Genomic DNA, 18,428 nt, shown 5'->3' with positions numbered 1-18,428 from the left:
TGTGTGTGTGTGTGTGTGTGTGTATGCATTGGCTATAAAGAACATAATGACCTAATTGTCACACCACTGGTAAATCACTGTTATTAATTCCACCTTGATGTATGATTATCATGTAGATATTTACAGTTAGGGTAAATCTGTTATGAAGTTGTTAAACAGAATAGTTATCCAGTGCCAACTATTATAAAAGCAGTACCATGAATAAATTAAGACAGTGCATTGTTTGTTTATTTGTTTGGGTTTTTTTCAGAACTTGTCTGGGTCAATACCCTCTCTATGGCATACAATGACTTGCAGAAATTGTAGGTTGCATAACATCAGAGGGTGATTTAGTTATCCGTTAACGCTGATGGGTGAAAGGGTAGGAAAGGTCTTAAAGTGTTTTCTAGAAGATTATATGAAATATAAAATGCCATAAACTGTGTTTCCCAGTTCAACTCCCTCCGATCGTAAATAAACAGTGTCATTCCAATCACCTCCCTTTTTTATTGTACCCTTCTCTATTTCCTGTTACTGCTCCTGGCTTGGATTTCATATTTTAACACACCATCTCATAGCCTATGTCTGAATAAGGCAAACAGACTACCTTTTTCAAATTTTTCCTGCTACAAATCACATCTATTTTTAGCTAAAAGAAAATAACCCATTTTGCTAAAATCACGGGTCACTCAATGGTGAGGGTCTGTCAGGAGGGTTTAATAGAAAATATTTCATTATACAAGGGAAACCATACTTGTGGGTGGAAAAAAACCTCAAAATGCTTGTACAAATTCCCTTTGAAACTCTAACTCATCTATCGAAAGTTTTCCACCACTGTAACCAAATTTTAAAATTGCAGTGTCCCTGGCTAAATACAATACATACTGCAATTTTCATTTGATAGACGTTACCCATATTTACATAGTTGTTCACTGAAAGTGTTTTCTGAATATTATGTTTATTGATATTCCACTCAGCAGCACTTGCTACTGTATTTAGGAAAGGACCGCTCTGATTCTCAACCACAGGCTCTAACAGTGTGAAAACTCACACTGTACATTATTACATTCGTTTGCATTACACAGTCCAGATTGTAAAATCGTCTCAGTACACATGGAGTTAACACTGATAAACGGAGTGTGTTGGCATGAGCAACGTGCTGAGGCAATATTTCTCCATTCTTCTTTCAGCTGCCCAGAGGGATGATTATGTAAGGAAGGCTGATTATGAAAGGGTAACTCAGGAAGGTTTCACCATTCAAATAGAGTTTGGCACTCCAGACTTCCGCATGTATGGGGTAAAGTCACACAGAAGAGTCAACATGGACTTGTTGGTTAATAGTGGTCAGAGGCCTGTGCTTGTCTGACAGCATGTAGTTGCGCTCTATTGTAAATGTTTACCAACTCTTGGCCAGCCTGGTGCTGACTCTGCTGGAGTTACATAACCTTTATAAAGAGGCCAGAGCGAGGAGGCATATTATACATGAGACATTATACACAGAGACATATTATCATGAAAGAATAAGAAATTAAATATTGACTGAAATTTTTTTCTGCGTAATTTCAGAATTTCTGTGTAGACTAGAAGGTTGTGACTCTCGTAGCTATGTGATTGCATTTGATTCAGTTTCACTTGTAGATCGATTTAAATTAAAGCATCTGCCAAATTATTGAAATGGAAGTCTGGGATTTGGAGCGGACAATGCCACAGCCATACATGGCGTTAAGAGAGCACAATGATCTGTGCTCTCTGGGTGGGAGTGATGGCATGCTCTCTCTCTCTCTCTCCCCTGTCAATCACAGCAAGGCTAGGCAATCACATGGGTGTCTGTGAATGTAAGTACGCAGAAGAGAGTAGATAGCTATTTCCTTTGAGTGTGTTACACTGTCCTGTGACACAGCATATTGCAGTCATTTGAAAAGTTGCAGTTGGCTGGCTCCACATGTCTTGGTGGAAGCATATGTTAGTCTTCATCCTCTCCAGTCGATAGCTGTCGTGTGATATTTGGGCAAATGGGTTTCACCCAAAAACAGGGGTGAAAATATGGGGGAACTCAAAATACATGGTCATCAGGCTTTTGTAAACAAAAAACAATTATTTCTCTAAATCTATAAACAAATATCAAATAAATCTAAATGAATGCATAATAATAAGAGAACCTGTCAATGTTTGAAATAATAATACAACACACAAAATCACCTGACAGTAGAAGGAGGTGTGCTTAATTGTAATTTAATTTAATTAACAAAACACTGCTTGAGAAAATTTGAATATTTATGAGAAATTAACCATTAGAGATTACCCATTTTATTTTTAATTGTATTCATTAATTTACCCTATATTCACCAGCTGTATTTAACACTAAAAAGAATGTAAATCTGCAGCACCTTTGTCATTATCTCTCTGCTCTAAACTGTTGTTGTTTCTCTCTGAATAAATATGACCAGAGAATGTCAGGCTATCAGTATCCCTTTCACCTCAAACATTTACACATGTACACACTCAAACAGAGCTTCATTTTCTCTGTGTCTCTCACACACAGATGGATACATTCCCAAAGCTGTGTTTAATAATAGACACATCAGACAATTTACACCACTGTCGCATCCTCTGCTTGCATTGAGAGTCGCGCAAAAATGAATCCTCTGTCAACCTACTGTAAATGCAGCCTCATGCTTTATTCTTTAACTAAAATGCTTACATAAGCCCACATAGAACAATTACAATTAAATGAACAAGGTTATTGTGTTTGCTAAACAGGGATCCCATGGGTAGCCAATGTGTGTGCTGAAATTATTTAAATATTGGTTTTTATTTTTTATTTTATCTAACAAAATGATAGTGCTTAGTATTCTTTTTCCTTACTGAAACATTGTCTTTATTTGATTAAGCTTATTAACTGTTTGACCAAAAAAACATATATCAAATATTCATATACATAAGGTCATAAAAAATACCACATACATAAATGTATTTTGTATTTATATATTCTTTATAGATTTTAGATTTTATGTACTCATAAGTTCCCCAGACATAATGTTATTTAAATCCACCAACATCAGTGACTTATTGCACCGTGGCAATAGGTTGCACACCTGGACAAATGTAATTTATCATAACACTGGATTTCACCTTTTGTGTCCAGGATAACAGAGCGTGGAACCATTTGTCCAGATGTGTGTGTGACTTGTTTGACAAACATGATGAAGCACTGGGACATTTTGACTTCCCTGCCAAATCACTTATCTTTATCCTTCGTCAGGGTCACTGTGGATCTGGAGTCTATGCCCTGGGAATAGGGCAAAAATACACTCTGGATGGCATGTCAGTCCATCACAGGGTGCTATGCACACACTAATTCAAAGGGAAATTTAGATTAGCCAATCCATCTATCAGTGTGTTTTTGGGAAGGGGGAGGAAACCGGAAAACCCAACGGAAAACACTTGAACACGGGGAGAACATGGGACACTCCAGACAGACAGTAAACTAAGCTCAAGATCAAACCAGCAGTGGAAGTTACAGGGGGGTCTAATTACATTAAACTGTTTGCTCTCCAAATATTGCATCATTGTACTCACTGTGTTTTAAAACACTTTGCTGGTCTTTATTTCTTCTTTGGTGTTATTGCAATATCACTATCTTGCTTGACATTTTTCTACTGTCAATTGCTCCTTGTTCCACTTCCTTCAAAATTAGCTAATTGAAATAAAACACCATATTTTGATCCACATGGAGGACTTGCTCCAACTAGAAGCTGTGTTTACTTTGTTTTCAGTGTCGCTTTGCTGCTGCATGATATCAAAAAAGTAAAAGGTGTATATAGGTAATCATTATTTCAGCGTTGACTCAATCTGCATTTATGAGGACCTCAGGGTTGCAGGGGAGCATGGAGCCTATCCCAGGGAACTTGGGACACCTTGGACATTGCAGGGCACAATCACACACACCCTTATTCACACACTACAGACAATTTGGAAATGCCAATCAGCCCACAATGCATGTCTTTGGACTGGGAGACGAAAACACCGAAGCATGGGGTGAACATGCAAACCCCGTGCACACAGGGCAGAGGCAGGATTCGAACCTCCAACCCTGGAAGTGTGAGACAAATGTAAAACATAAAGTAGTTGCACGTGTCTTATAATTCCATCCCCTCAGTCCTGCCTTGTCACACATAGTTAATAAAACGATTTGTATGATAATTCTTCAGTGAGTGATCACATGAGGGTAAGCGAGGGTGGGAAATCTGCAGCACCCTCCACCACCACAGTATCTCGTGTTATCTATTTACAATTTTCCATTGAATTTGCTTACACATTTATTCAGCATTTGTGTTTAGTCACAGCAAGGATCTTTTCTGAGTGCTGTACATTAAGGTCTATTAGTAAATCTTATGTACTGCTGAAAAACTCAGATCTGCTGTACAGAACTCAGACTGGACTGTTACTGTACATATTTTCAGGTTGTTGGTTTTTTTTTTATTATTGCTTGAGAGGCTTAGCTTTAACACTCGTGACTGAGCATGTGATCTTATCAGATGGTTTTACTTTTCTGAGAGCTTGATCTCCAACTGTATATGAGGTTTTGTTAATGCTTTAACAAATTCAGCCCCTTGTGCTGTGTGTGATGTTTGTGTGTGAGATTCAGCGCAAGTAATGCTGCAGTGTACTGGACATCTACATACAGAGGACCTACATTTAATGCAAACTACTGTATTATGTCCTTTGTGTATTTGTTACCCTGTATGTTATAGATTTAGGGTAAATCTGGATTTATTTACTGTACTATGCACTACACTTTATCTGTATATACCATTTTGTATTACTTTTAATTCCCAGACAGACAGAGAGAAGGTGTGGTGCAGATAGAGCTTTGTCATTCTGGGAACATTTTGTATTGTTGTATTGGACCTTAAACTGTAAAGAAAAACAACAAGCTTGCTCCAGCAGCGACATCACAGCTGTACCATTGGTCAAGCTGTAGGCGTGTTGGTCAGCTTTACTAGGACTGTATGATGACCCCTTTTCCATCACTCAGCCTTGAATGGTGCAAAACATTCCACAATGACTAAATAAACAGCCCCAACCTTGGCACAAAATCACCTGCTGATATACAAAGCCCGCAGTGAGGAGTGCCACTACAAGTGTGCTTGTAAATATCACATGATAAGTTCAGTAGGCCTTGCAAACTAACGATAACGGTGTGGCGTATGTGAAACATGGTGAATGTGTAGGTAAAAGAAGTGCTTATGCTTTGTAAACAAGGCACCATGCAATATTAGGATGAGTAATTCCCACTGAATGCCTGTAATAATGGTACACAACTTTCCCATAAATGATGACTAGAGGAAGTGAGTAGAGGTGAGTTGTATACAATGTGTGAGTAAACATTACATCCCATTACTGATAACATGGTTACCGGTAATTCAGGGTTACTGATATATCATGTCAGTGATTGCTGTTAATAAACAGTTTCTTCACACTACAAAACACAATTCAGCCAGCTTGGATGGAGGAATCATGAAAGAGGAAGTCCTCTTTTAAAATGTGGTTTAAGATTGACAGAATATTATGGGATGTAGATTATATGACCATACAGTTATCCAAGAGCAGTTTGCTTCCTCTCAAGTTTTCTTCCTCGTGTTGTCTCAGGGAGGGTTTCGTTTCCACATTTCTGTAAAGTTGCTTTGTGACAACGTCTGTTTTTAAAAATGTTGTGCAATAGTTCTACAAAGGTGAAAAGTATCACCCCTTTCACCCCAGAGCATCAGTGGTGTCTACAAGCCAAACCCTGAGCCAAAATATCCTGGTTGTTCAGTGAGTACGTAAATCATTTGTATCATTTTCAAAACGCTCCTGAAATGAGGCAACCACAAACACGCTTTCAAACTGAAAGGTTATAGAAGTGACTCATTTATATCCGAGTTTGATAGAACTGTACAGTAAATAAGTTTGTCCTGTGTGCTTTTCTTATGTATCTATCAGTAATTGTAACCCACTCACAAGTCGCATGCTTCAACTTTTGGTCCTGGTGTGACCTCCACATGCCATAAATCCCATTAAGAGGCCACAGTCAAATCAAATCAAATCAAATCAAGTTAAATAAATCTGTTGTGCTTTTACTTACCAAAAATACACCAGAAGAGTAAAGCTGCTCTCTTATCATATTAACAGGGGTTCAGTAAAGGTGGGGAAGGGGTGGATCATTCTAAGTAAGAGAGCCAAGAGAACAAAAATTGCTCTGGAAAACTGAGGTGACCGATGTGGTAAAATAGATGTTGTAAAAGTATTGAATTTACTCAAATAAATCTTCTGGTAAAAGTTAAAGTATAGCTTTGATTTCTTCATTCAAGTTAACATAGAAAAAATGTATAAACTCTTACATTTACTTAAAGTATGAAAGTAAAAGTACTCCTGCCTCAAATCACAGACTGATTTTAGTTGCTGATGGTAAATTAATGCCTCTTTCACCAAGGAACATACAAAAAAAAAAAAGTAGGCTAAATAACAACAGCTTTGTTACTACCCATGTAGCAGGCTGACACTGGACCAGAGTTGGGTCATCACTGGGTGCCAACAGTGACCTAACACTGTGCGACCACGGCCAACAGACTTTCAGCATCCTTTAAATATTTGAATGTTAGCCCATTGTTGCGAAGTTTGGCATGAAAGTCCACCATTGACAATGCTGGCATACTTTGGCACAAAGTTTTATAGGGAGGACCTACCTAGCCACCCAAAATATACCTTGGGCCAACATCAGTTTGATCCCTGAATAATCTCTCCAGTGGTAGCTGATCATGACTATACAAGCTATAGCAGTAGATAGATTACAGTAAAAGGTATGAGGTCTAATTCTTTATGCCACATTTGTTAACATTAATCTGTCTGATGCTAAAACATCACCTTACGCGGAATATACAATTAAAGAGAAATGTGGTAATGTTTGAAAATGTAGTGAGTAGAAATGAGAGTAAAATTATTTATGAGTATTAGGTGAAAGAAACACCCAAGTGAAGTAGACTTCACACTAGACTTAATACAAAAACATGACGTGTTTGTGAAGTGTGTGTGCTTTGTTATTTCCCTCCGCTGGAATTTGTTGATACAGTAGTAGGCCTATATGACTACATTTAGATAAAAATGCTGTGTGTGCTTGTGGGGTACACGAGGAAAGTCTTCAGAAAAGGTTACAGTTAGTCTTTTAACGAGGTGGGGTTTATGACTTGGGATGAGTTGAACATTTGTAGTGACAAACATACTGTAAGGCCACAGGATTTAAATGACGTCAGAAGGTGTGGCAGTCGCGCGTGAATGTCGTCATAGTGTGGGCGGGGTGTCTGTGATGTCTCTATAAATAAACCAACGGCAAACGTGTCCTGATTAGAATGATAAACGCTGACTATAAGTTTGATTTCGTGTTTGAACTTCTGTTTAACATTTTGCTTTGAGTTTGTAGTCTTGTTATTTATATATAAGGCTGTTTTGTTTACATTTGGAGTCGGAGTCACTGTCCTATTTTACAAATCCTCTACTTTCACCGTTTTTTTTTTAAAGGGCGCAAATTACAGACATGTTTCCTGAGAGTCACACCGGGTAAGAAACCACTCTCGGATTCTCCTGTACCAGTTCAGAGACACGTTGATGTTTTATATGTATATTTATTATTTTTAATTTACTGAGGATACACACTGTAATCCAGTCTGTGTTCTTATAACCACGGGATGTGCGCGCACGCGCGTGCCCACGTGTCACCCATGCTTGCCATATGTCCACTTTATAATTTATGTAGATATTTTGCGTTATATATATTTTGCATGTTCGATCCAAGTTTATTTTTCTGCTTGTTTTTGAGCTAGATTAAATCTATAGAATTCAAATGATCAGTTAGTTAGGCTTGTAACAACAATACATTACTAACAAGCTTTGATGGTAGATGATGGTGCTCAAATAATCCTCATCATTATCTTCAGTATCTGCATTATCCTGGTCAGGGTTATTCTGGATCCAGAGCCTATCCCGGTAACACTGGGTAAGAGGCTGGGGCACGCTCTGGATGGGATACCCGTACATCAAAGGGTATCAAATACACACATTCATACATGTATGCACACCTTAACTCAGTACTTACAGTTTCCTTTCCTATTCCATTTGCATCATTAGAGTCACAGTGGACACAAGCTCATGTTACTTATTACAATCTCACACACATGCACACACTCAAACCTTTGATTGCACTTTTTGACTGGTTGACACGCTTTAATGCGTTTAAATCACTGACAAGCTGCTTCATATGATTGCTGTCCATAGTAGCTGATAGCTGCAAAGAGTCCAGATGTCAGGGGGTATTATATCACCCCTTTAAAAAGGCTACTGTACTTCTGCCTCATGTCTATTAAGGCCACAGTGGAGTTATTTTAGTCGGTCAGCAAGGGGAGATCCTCGCCCTGAATAACTGAGAAAGTTTGGAACAGGTGTCAGAATGGCTGCATGTGACTGTGATCCTCTTTTAGCATTTAAGATTTTCTGTGAGAGTGCATGTCGGTGGTCAGGTTTCTGTATGATCTTTCTGGTCCTTGGGATGCATGACTGTTGTGAATCATGGAATGCGAGAGAGGTGTGTGTGTGTGGCAGAGAAAGACTTGTTTGTGTGCACATGCACTCTGAGTCATTCTGGTCACACTAAGTCACATATGTGTTGTGTGTTCAGGTACAGCTATGAGGATTGCAGGGCTACAGCTGACTGGCTGCTGGCTCAGACTGCCGTGCGCCCACTGGTGGGCATCGTTTGTGGCTCAGGTCTGGGTGGATTGGCGGACATGCTGAAAGATCAGGTGGTCTTCAACTACAGAGACATTCCCAACTTCCCCCAGAGTACAGGTTAGTTTGAGTGCATGTTTACACACTCGGATGTTCTGCACTCTGCTTAACACTTTACACTTGAACAGCTGTTTATGCAGCTTTTATGGCCTTGTCTCATGGGAAAATACAAACTAACTTCCTGTTGTTTGTATTGTGCTTGGTTTATGGGATGTATGAAAGTTGTGTGTGTTTGTGTCCTGGCAGATTATTTGACAAAAGCAAGCCTTCTAATAAGTGACCTCATGTAAAGAAGACATTCTTGAACAAATGGTGTGTTTTTGAACCTGTAGGATTGAATCGCACCTTAATCATGACTACATCATTCATCGGTGCTGACGCTTATCTTGTTTTAACCAGTGCATGGACACGCTGGACGGCTTGTGTTTGGGACTCTGAAAGGGAGGCCATGTGTCTGCATGCAAGGCCGCTTCCATCTCTATGAGGGATACCCCATCCAAAAGGTACAAACATCCCATAATACCAATTTTTTTTTTTTTTTTTTTTAAGCCATAAAAGGTCAGTCACATAATAGAATTAATCAGATCCCATCTTCTCAGGCTGTGTGGCTACACTGTATGGGAATTTTATGCAGAACACCAATTGACTTGTGTTTTGTTATTTATTTTAATTATTTTTATTTGCATTTAGTTGACCAAACAAGGGCTTTTGTCTTCCAGGCTATGACCGCTGTAAGGCCTTCAAGGATGTTTATATCACTTAACTTCTACCGGTTGAATTTCTTTTGTAAATTGCTTTGGACAGTAGCACTGTAATGGCATGCAAAGCTTTTTGTTACATTTCTCAATTGCTGTACCACATAAATGGCTCTAGATAACAGAAAATGACATGCAAGTCCCTAAACTTTTATTGTCATTGGGAAAAAAAAATTGAGATTTTATGAATACACAAATTGGAAATGCCCAGTTGCATTACATACTGATCAATCTCCTAACTTGAAAGAACTGCCCAAAATGGATTTAATCATAAAAATAGATAAGGTTCAGGGTGACGTTAAAGCATTTGTTTTATTTAAAATTTATTGACCTTCTCATGACCACTATAGAAGAATCATTTGATTTAAGAAATCCATTGTAGTGCCTTCAGACAAATAGTTGTTTCGGAAGATCATGGAAAACACTAATTGTTTACTCAAAGCCAAATTAAATGTGCATTATGGTTGTTCAAGGAGTTCTTGAGTGTAATTCAGTAGTACTTGACCTGTCCACAGTTTAGAGTTTACTCTGAGGTGTAGATGTGTTTGTGCTGTGGTACTGTTCTGAGTCGTGGCTACAGCAGTGTGTATGAAGTCTTCCTGTCTACACAGTGTAATAATTGGCAGGTTTTGCCGTACTAGATCACTCTGCCCATGCGGATATTTAAGCTGCTCGGTGTAGAGACGGTGATCCTGACCAATGCTGCAGGAGGCCTCAATCAGGACTTCAAGGTGGGAGACATCATGATCATCAAAGACCATCTGAACATGCCTGGATTCGCCGGCAACAACCCACTGATGGGACCTAATGACGAAAGGTGTGTGTGCTTGAAAATGAAGCATTTCAGCAAAGTTTATTTCATTATTAAATTATTAACAGCTACAATGTGAGTAAATTGTATCTTTTTTTCCCCTTTTTTAAATTTTTTTTTTTGTATAGATATTTCATAAAGTTTTCATATGCCCGCCCTGTGCTTCTCCTTTAAACAACAACATTATACTTTTATTGGAGGAAAAAAAAACATGTGTTAATAAAATAAATAGCAAAACAAGAAAAAATGCATTATGAGGCTTTGCATATTTCTGATCACAGGCAACACTGGGCTTTGGGATCATAGTTTATTTCTAAAGTAGATATGTAAGGAAGGTGTTTAGTAATAACGAGAGTGTGTGTTCTCCAGGTTCGGTGTGCGTTTTCCCTGCATGTCTGACGCGTATGACCGCGAGCTGCAGCAGCTGGCCATGGACGTGGGCATTGAGTTGGGTTACGGTGATTTCCTCAGGGAGGGGGTCTACTGTGTGCTCGGGGGACCCTCGTTCGAGACCATCGCTGAGTGTCGCATGCTGCACAAACTGGGAGCTGATGCTGTTGGTGAGTATCCTGCTAGAACTGATGAAGTACCATTGGAAGCTTTTCCCACTTCAAGTTGTGTTGAATCAAACACACATTAGAGTTTAAATCCTATAAAGACCTAATCCAAAGCCTCTTAAGATTTGTGTGGAAGGCCATGTTTCAACCTTAAATGATCTCGTGTTTGACTAGACTGTTCCAGAAAAGAGCACAGAAACACCTACTTTTGAGCCTTTAGGAAATCCAGATCCTAGGAATATGCCAATTAGAAAGATCTAGACCAAGTCTCCCTGGTAAACTAGTGTCTGTTTGCATATCGTAACATGATTGGCTCTTATATTTTTACGATGTAATAACATTTGGGTGTCACATTTGTTATTAACTCGTATTTCTCAGCTTACCATATCATCTTGTAAGAGAGAATATTGATATTTTGATCAGTCCGGACACTCACATTAACTTCCCCAAAAGGATTTGATTATAATCCAATACTTCTTTCTCTGCTCTTTAGTTATAAATGTTAGAGGTTATAAAATGTTATAATTAGCCCTGCTTTAGAAATCCTAGATTAATGGGGTGTACAGAAGTGACCACCCTGCAATATATGAACTTCCTTTCTCCCCTCTCAGGAATGAGCACGGTTCACGAAGTGATCGTGGCACGTCACTGTGGAATGCGCGTCTTCGCTCTGTCTCTGATAACCAATCGGGCTGTGATGGATTACGACAGCGAGGAGAAAGCCAACCATGAGGAAGTTCTTGAGACGGGCAAACAGAGGGCAGAGCAGCTGGAGAGGATGGTGTCCACCATGGTCACGCGCATTGGGCACAATAACTATTCCTAAACAAAACTTGAATCCGAGACCACTGAAAAGCAAAGCTGAGCTTGAAGACAATCATTTTCAGCACTGTGATACATTCAACGCATCCAAACTGAGCCATCATACTTATGTTTAGTGCTGTGCTGCATGTTTGTGTGTTTCTATACTGTAGGTGCAATGTTCGGTGCATTTCCTGTTTTCCTTTTTCTTCTTTCTTAATTCTCCCGAAGTGCACGGTTATCATTCATATTTATTAGTGAACACCTTTAGTCATGTACATTCCTTTAGATTAGAAAACACAACCTGTCATTGTAGCTATGTAGAAATGTATCTTAAACCATTAATGATTATGTATATGTCCTAATTATTAAAATTTTAAGTACACTGTTGATTGCTTTATGAAAGCCCTATGCTGTACAGTAGATGTATAGATTGTTCATGTGTCCCTTTTTCTAACATTGTATATTTATTATTATATGCTTCAGTCATGTTTATTGTGTTTTTGCATTAAACAGAACTGGCATGAAACAATGTAAATGTGGTTTATGTAACTAGCCTTTAACGGTCAGGCTGGATAAGTCATTAAAACCACTATTTACTTGGTTGCAGCAGGTAGGACCGCATTTCTATAATAAAGATAGACACCTTATTGCAGAAGTAACTTTTTTTTGGCCTTTCTCCAATGTGTGACCACTTTCACTTACCCATAATGCTCTATCTTGCATGAATCTTTTGTAGAAAGTTGTATTTTGTGACTGAAGTCTTTCAATCTCGCAGAAGGATCCCCCCCTTTTCTTCCAACTGTCTGCGAAAACTTCTTTTTAAACATTTACTCGTGTTCTACAAAGTAGACAAAGTCCCCTAAAAAGTAAAGATTTTCTTAATTTAGTAACCTCAGCATAGTGTGTTAAATGTTTAATGTAATACTTTATCATTCTCAAAATGTCTATGGTTTTTCAATCAGGTCCACATCATTTCCTTGTTTCAAAACCAATTCGTTCACAAATTTGCTCAAAGCTCAGTGTCCATCATTGTGAGCACTTCTTTTTTTTGCAAAGCTCAGTTTTATTTTTCCCCACATCACAGTAAATGTTGTCTTGTGTCCTTGTTAAGTAAAGAACGCTGGAACATAAAGCCTTCTACAACTAATGTGGTTTCAAAAGTGACTAAAATGTAAATCTTTGCATTAAGTTGTTGAGTTATTTTACGTCAAATCTGTATCTGAAATTGTAACATCAAAAACAAGCAGATCCACAGTTGTCTTTACTATGTAGTTTCAGCTTGCTGCAGTTTACAGACATTTAAATAGGAGTGCTGAATTTGAAATGTCCACAGTGCATGATGAGCTGCAGTACTAAGTGTTGGTGATGAATCATGGGTGATACTCCGTGAGCTGAACGAGGAAGCCAGCATTTGGCCGTATTGAAGGACGAGCTGATCTGACTCGGTTAAACGCGTCCTCAAACGGAATCTTCTCCTTCGCCATTAGATAAGCAATGGCAATAGAGGCAGAGCGGGACACGCCCGCATTACAGTGGAGCAACACAACTCCATCCTGAAACAGAGAGAAGAAAGAAATCATCCTCCGTGTGTGTGTGTGTGTAGACAGTACATGTGGTTATGCCTTGCAGAACTTTATTAAATCTCTGAAACACTCATCTGCTATAACATAGACAAATCCTAACCTTAGCAATAGCCAATCCCCATAGCTAACTCTACTCTCCGGATAAGTGTTTAGCTATTTTATATTCACTAATCTCCATGGCTAAGATAAGTATTTTGCTCATTTATATGTACTAATCTCCACAGCTAATGTAAGTGCTCAGCTCTGTTATATATATTCATCCCTACAGCTAATGTGTTTAGATCTTTATATGCACTAATCCCCATAGCCTAGACAAGTATTTGGCTCATTTGTATGTACTAATCCCCACAAAAAAGCATTTTGCTCTTTTATATGTATTAATCCTCATAGTTAATATGTTTTGATCTTCTATATTTACCAATCCTCACAGCTAATACATGCTTAGATCTTTAGTATATACTAATCCCAATAAGTGAGGCAAACAATGAGCTCTTCTGGATTTATTAATCCCAATAGCTAAAATAAGAATTTAGCTTTTTTTAATATTTACTAATATCACTATCTAAAATAAGCATTTAAGTTTTTTAATAGTTACTAATCCCAATAGTTTCGTGTTTACCTTTTTTATATTTACTAATCCCAATAGTTTAGTGTTTAGCTTTTTTATATTTACTAATCAGGGGGCACGGTGGCTTAGTGGTTAGCACGTTTGCCTTACACCTCTGAGGTTGGGTTTTCAATTCCCACCCTGTGCTTAGGGGAGTTTCCTCCAGGTACTTTGGTTTCCTCCTCCCAGGCCCAAAACATGTGTTGCAGGCTGATTGGCATTTCCAAATTGGCTATAGTTTGTGTGATTGTGTCCTGCAATGGTTTGGCACCCCATCCAGGGTGTGACCTGAGTCCCCTCCAGGCTTCGTGCAACCCTTGCAGGATAAGCAGCAGATAAACGGATGGATATTTATTAATCCCAATAGTTACATGTTTAGCTTTTTTTATATTTAATACTCCAAATGGCCAAGTGTTGAACTTTTTAAAAATATTTAATAATCCCAATGGCTAAGTGTTTAGCTTTTTAAAAATATTTAATAATCCCAATGGCTAAGTGTTTAGCTTTTTTATATATTTATCAATCCCCATTCTTAAGAGTTGTGTTTAGCTGTTTTATATGTACTAATCCCCATACTTAAGTGTTCGGATGTTTAATATTCACTAATCCCCATAGTTAAGATGAGAGTTACCTCGAATATATTCATTGATTGATCCCTATAGCTAAGTGTTCAGTTCTTTTATGTTTACAAATTATTAAAAATACCACTGAAACAACACGAGGAGAAGTACAATAATCCAGTCACACACCTGTTTTTTGGCCTCGTCAATGAACTCAAAGCACTGTGGGAGGTAGGAGGTGAGCTCTGTCTCTGGCAGATCCATCATAGGAACGGTTTTATAGATAAAGTGCTCAGGGAAGGCGTTCTCCACTCCACAGGCAACGTTTAATACATGAGTTACCTGCAACCAGAATTCGTGAAATAAAGTAACTAATTCAGGTAAATAAGAATCCTCCATTGATGGACATTAATGCACAATATCTAATTTACAACGTTCCATTTTCATGTCATTTTTGTTCTATTCCAGAAATTACTGAGTTTTTTAAAAAACCCATTTACATTAATACATTTGGGGGATGTTTTTGTCTAAAGCGTCACTAATCCCCACAGCTCTCTGTAGGTGTATAGAGACTAAAGCTTGTCGCAGCTCCACATTTGGTGGATTGTTTCTCATGCCTGTAGTGACTAAATAAAATACAATAAAATAAAATATGTAACAACCTTGAATTTTCTCAAAGTCTCAGTGTCACTGGCGGCGTCCTGTGAGGCTGTGAAGAAAACCAGTAACCCCATTTACTAAACAATAAACAAAACCATTACATTTAATTCAGGTTATATAGCCATTAGTAAGTTTTCTGTGGTTTGAATAACAGTATCTCTCTCACAGAGCAGGAGAAAGGGTGTAATGACGCCCACTTGAAGGTCCAAACTCAGATCTTGGACAAACCCGCAGGTGGCGCTCTCCTCTGCTGCTTCTACTACATAACCATCATCGCCGCTTCGCGTTTCCACAAGGACCTTCCCGGTAGCCGTAGTGATTCGCGTGTTCTGTTTTTTGAGGCGCGCTCTAGAGAAATTCTGCAGCTCGTGCGAGAGGGATTGCATGCTGTAATAAATAACGTTGCTTTTTTATATTCACGACCACGAGCTGCCTTTTAAAAGAATTATTATTATTATTTAAACGCGAGTTTATCGGATGTTCTGTTCTTCTAATACACAGATTCCCGGATGTAAACCCAAGCACACTAATAAGAGTGCGTTTAAGGGGAAGACGACCTTATTTCCTCTGTAACTAGTTACAGTATTTTTAGTATTGGAGATCCACCAATCGGAGACGATGCTGTTACTATGGCAATATTACCCACTGCTTTACCGTAGCCTTGTTTTCACTCCATCAATCTGCTGCTGAACTCATGAGCACAGAAGCGAGACAAAAAATTAGGTTACATGTCAAAATAAAAGACCTACAATTAAAAAAACACCTTAGTAATTGTATGGGTATGGTGATCTAATAAGCATTAAGTTGCATATTCTATCACTCAATAGACCTAAAAACGTCTGCTGTAAACATAATGATATACATAGTATTTACTTGTAGAAGAGTAATTTATAATCCTAGTATCTGGTGTAACCCGGAAGAGGACTGGTTTCCTTTTTGAATCTGGCTCCTCTCAAGGTTTTTTCCTCAAGTCTTCTCAAGAATGTTTTCCTCACCACCTTTTCCTCTGACTTGCTTATTAGGGATGTAAATACACTCGACATGTATTATTTGCCAGCATGTACATTTCCATTCAGTCATCAGTAAAGGCCATCTAGAGACTGAAGTAAGTATACTGAGGTGGGCTACATATGATGAATAAACTTGTAGAGAGTACAGGTGTTGCCACTGAGTCATAAGAGTCATACTCGTTTAGTATTTTATTTATTTACTCTTGTTGACATATCTATAAGTGATGCCACACACACACACACACACACACACACACACACACTCAAGTATGAAGCCTTTCCATCCATCCATCAAATCCAATCTATCCATCCTAATCCATCCATCAAATCCAATCTATCCATTTTAATCCATCCATCAAGTACAATCTATCTATCCTAATCCATCCATCAAATACAATCTATCTATCCTAATCCATCCATCAAATCCAATCCATCTATCCTAATCCATCCATCAAATACAATCTATCTATCCTAAACCATCCATCAAATCCAATCTATCCATCTTAGTCCATCCATCAAATCTAATCTATCCATCCATCTATCTATCTATCCATCAAATCCATCCATTCCAATCTATTCCAATACAGCCATCCATCAAATTGAATCTATCCATCCTGATCCACCCATCCACCAAATCCAGTCCACCCCATTCATACTTACATACATCCAATCCGATCATCCACAAAATTCAATCCATCAAATCAATCTATCCATCAAATCCAAACTATTCACCCATAAAATCCATCAATCAAATCCAATCCATCCATTCATTCATCCCAATACAGCAAATCCAAACTATTTACCCATTCAATCCATCTGTCAAATCCAAACTATCCATCTATCAAATCCATACAACTGTAAGGTTGGTGCCAAGATGTCTGAACCTGGAGAAACCTGCTCTCTGAGGACAAAGGACTCTTACAAAAATTAACATTTGAACTCTCTTCCCCAGAATTAGTATCTTATTTATCCGAGATAAAATCACACTGAGTGGAGACTGGAGGATCACGCCTCATTACTGTTCTTCTACATTGCTTCCTTCTCTCCCCCACCCCAACCTTCTCTCTCTGTGTCGAGATCACCTTGAACTCACCCAATGTCTATATACATTAGATAGTATGTTTAATGTGAATAAGGAGTTGACTATCATTCTCAGTGTGTCTGGAAAAATGGTCTCATTCTCTCAGCAGCAGTCCAAACCACAATTAAGATCTAGAAATGTAAAAAAAAATATTATATATAGCGCATGCCGTTGAAGGCATACCTTCCCCAGGTCCCTCACATAAATCACCGCCTGTATGTAAATAAGTACATCCCTCCAGAGACTTCGAAGATCCATTCAATCACAAATGCCAACTGACCCCCTGAGTAGTGGGCCCAGATTCCAATTATAATAACAAACAACACTATTTGGTGGACCTACAGAGTATCTGGGTATTTAGATCTGGCCAAAGATTCAGGGAATCTGTAGACAGATCTTCTGCACAATTGTTGTGTGTAGTTTCATTGCCAGGTAAACCTTTCTAATTCTCGTTTGTGTTTTATTTGATGTTTTTATGTTATTGATCACTGCTTATTATCTTTTGAATTAGATTAAGAATTATTGTTGGAATTACCTGGTTAATAAATTGTTACATTTGAATTTATTATGATCTACCCTGAAATGATTGTTTCTAGTAATTTTGTTAATTCAGATGTTGATAGATCACATAAAGGAAAGACAGTAACACGTAAGAAGCCTTCTGCCATGCCGTTGGATACCGTCGTTGGATCAGAGGATGGTTTTCCTTAAACAACCATTCCAATCATTCATCAAATCCAACCCATCCATCCAAGCAATCCATCCATCCATAACTCTTGTATTTCCATGCTAACCATAAACCAACACAACAATTGTATTTTAAAAATGTATTTATTGAAAAAAGACATTTCTGAATACATAAAATTCAGGTTTTGCCTTTTGACAAGAGCACAGACAACACAATACAGGCACCAGCTTTAACAAAACAGAATTAACAGCATATCTGCATGGCTTTTATAAGATCATGAATTTTGGCAATGAAATATGCATTCATCCATTTATTTTCTTTATGTTTATGTCTGCATCCACATTTAAGCATGCAGTCATTTCACCTTTTCACAGACACGCGTGTTGCATGAACATTCGATCAGTGACAGCTGGAACTGTCTGGAATAACTGCCATTCTTATCAAAAGTACTTAGTTTGTTGTTCCCTGCAGAAATCATACCATACACACTGCAATAACATACACTTTCAGCCT

General features: G+C 38.3%; 2 protein-coding genes across 2 annotated transcripts; one reads left to right on the top strand and one right to left on the bottom strand.

The window, feature by feature from the left end:
- The first annotated feature begins 7,369 nt into the window (after positions 1 to 7,369).
- Positions 7,370 to 12,373, top strand: pnp5a (purine nucleoside phosphorylase 5a). The gene is made up of 6 exons (XM_053629605.1): positions 7,370 to 7,575; positions 8,690 to 8,859; positions 9,199 to 9,302; positions 10,196 to 10,371; positions 10,735 to 10,925; positions 11,534 to 12,373. Exons 1-6 carry the CDS (start codon positions 7,553 to 7,555, stop codon positions 11,746 to 11,748), a joined length of 879 nt encoding a protein of 292 aa, XP_053485580.1. The 5' UTR covers positions 7,370 to 7,552; the 3' UTR covers positions 11,749 to 12,373.
- On the bottom strand, positions 12,323 to 15,801 carry dusp19b (dual specificity phosphatase 19b). The gene is made up of 5 exons (XM_053629617.1): positions 15,791 to 15,801; positions 15,303 to 15,523; positions 15,139 to 15,185; positions 14,666 to 14,818; positions 12,323 to 13,279 (listed from the first exon to the last, which is right to left on the bottom strand). Exons 2-5 carry the CDS (start codon positions 15,520 to 15,522, stop codon positions 13,097 to 13,099), a joined length of 603 nt encoding a protein of 200 aa, XP_053485592.1. The 5' UTR covers position 15,523; positions 15,791 to 15,801; the 3' UTR covers positions 12,323 to 13,096.
- Between the last annotated feature and the right edge of the window lie 2,627 nt (positions 15,802 to 18,428).

The sequence above is a fragment of the Ictalurus furcatus genome, chromosome 7 (genome assembly GCF_023375685.1).
Source record: "Ictalurus furcatus strain D&B chromosome 7, Billie_1.0, whole genome shotgun sequence".
Lineage (NCBI taxonomy): Eukaryota > Metazoa > Chordata > Actinopteri > Siluriformes > Ictaluridae > Ictalurus > Ictalurus furcatus.
This window is presented reverse-complemented; position numbering and strand designations above follow the sequence as displayed.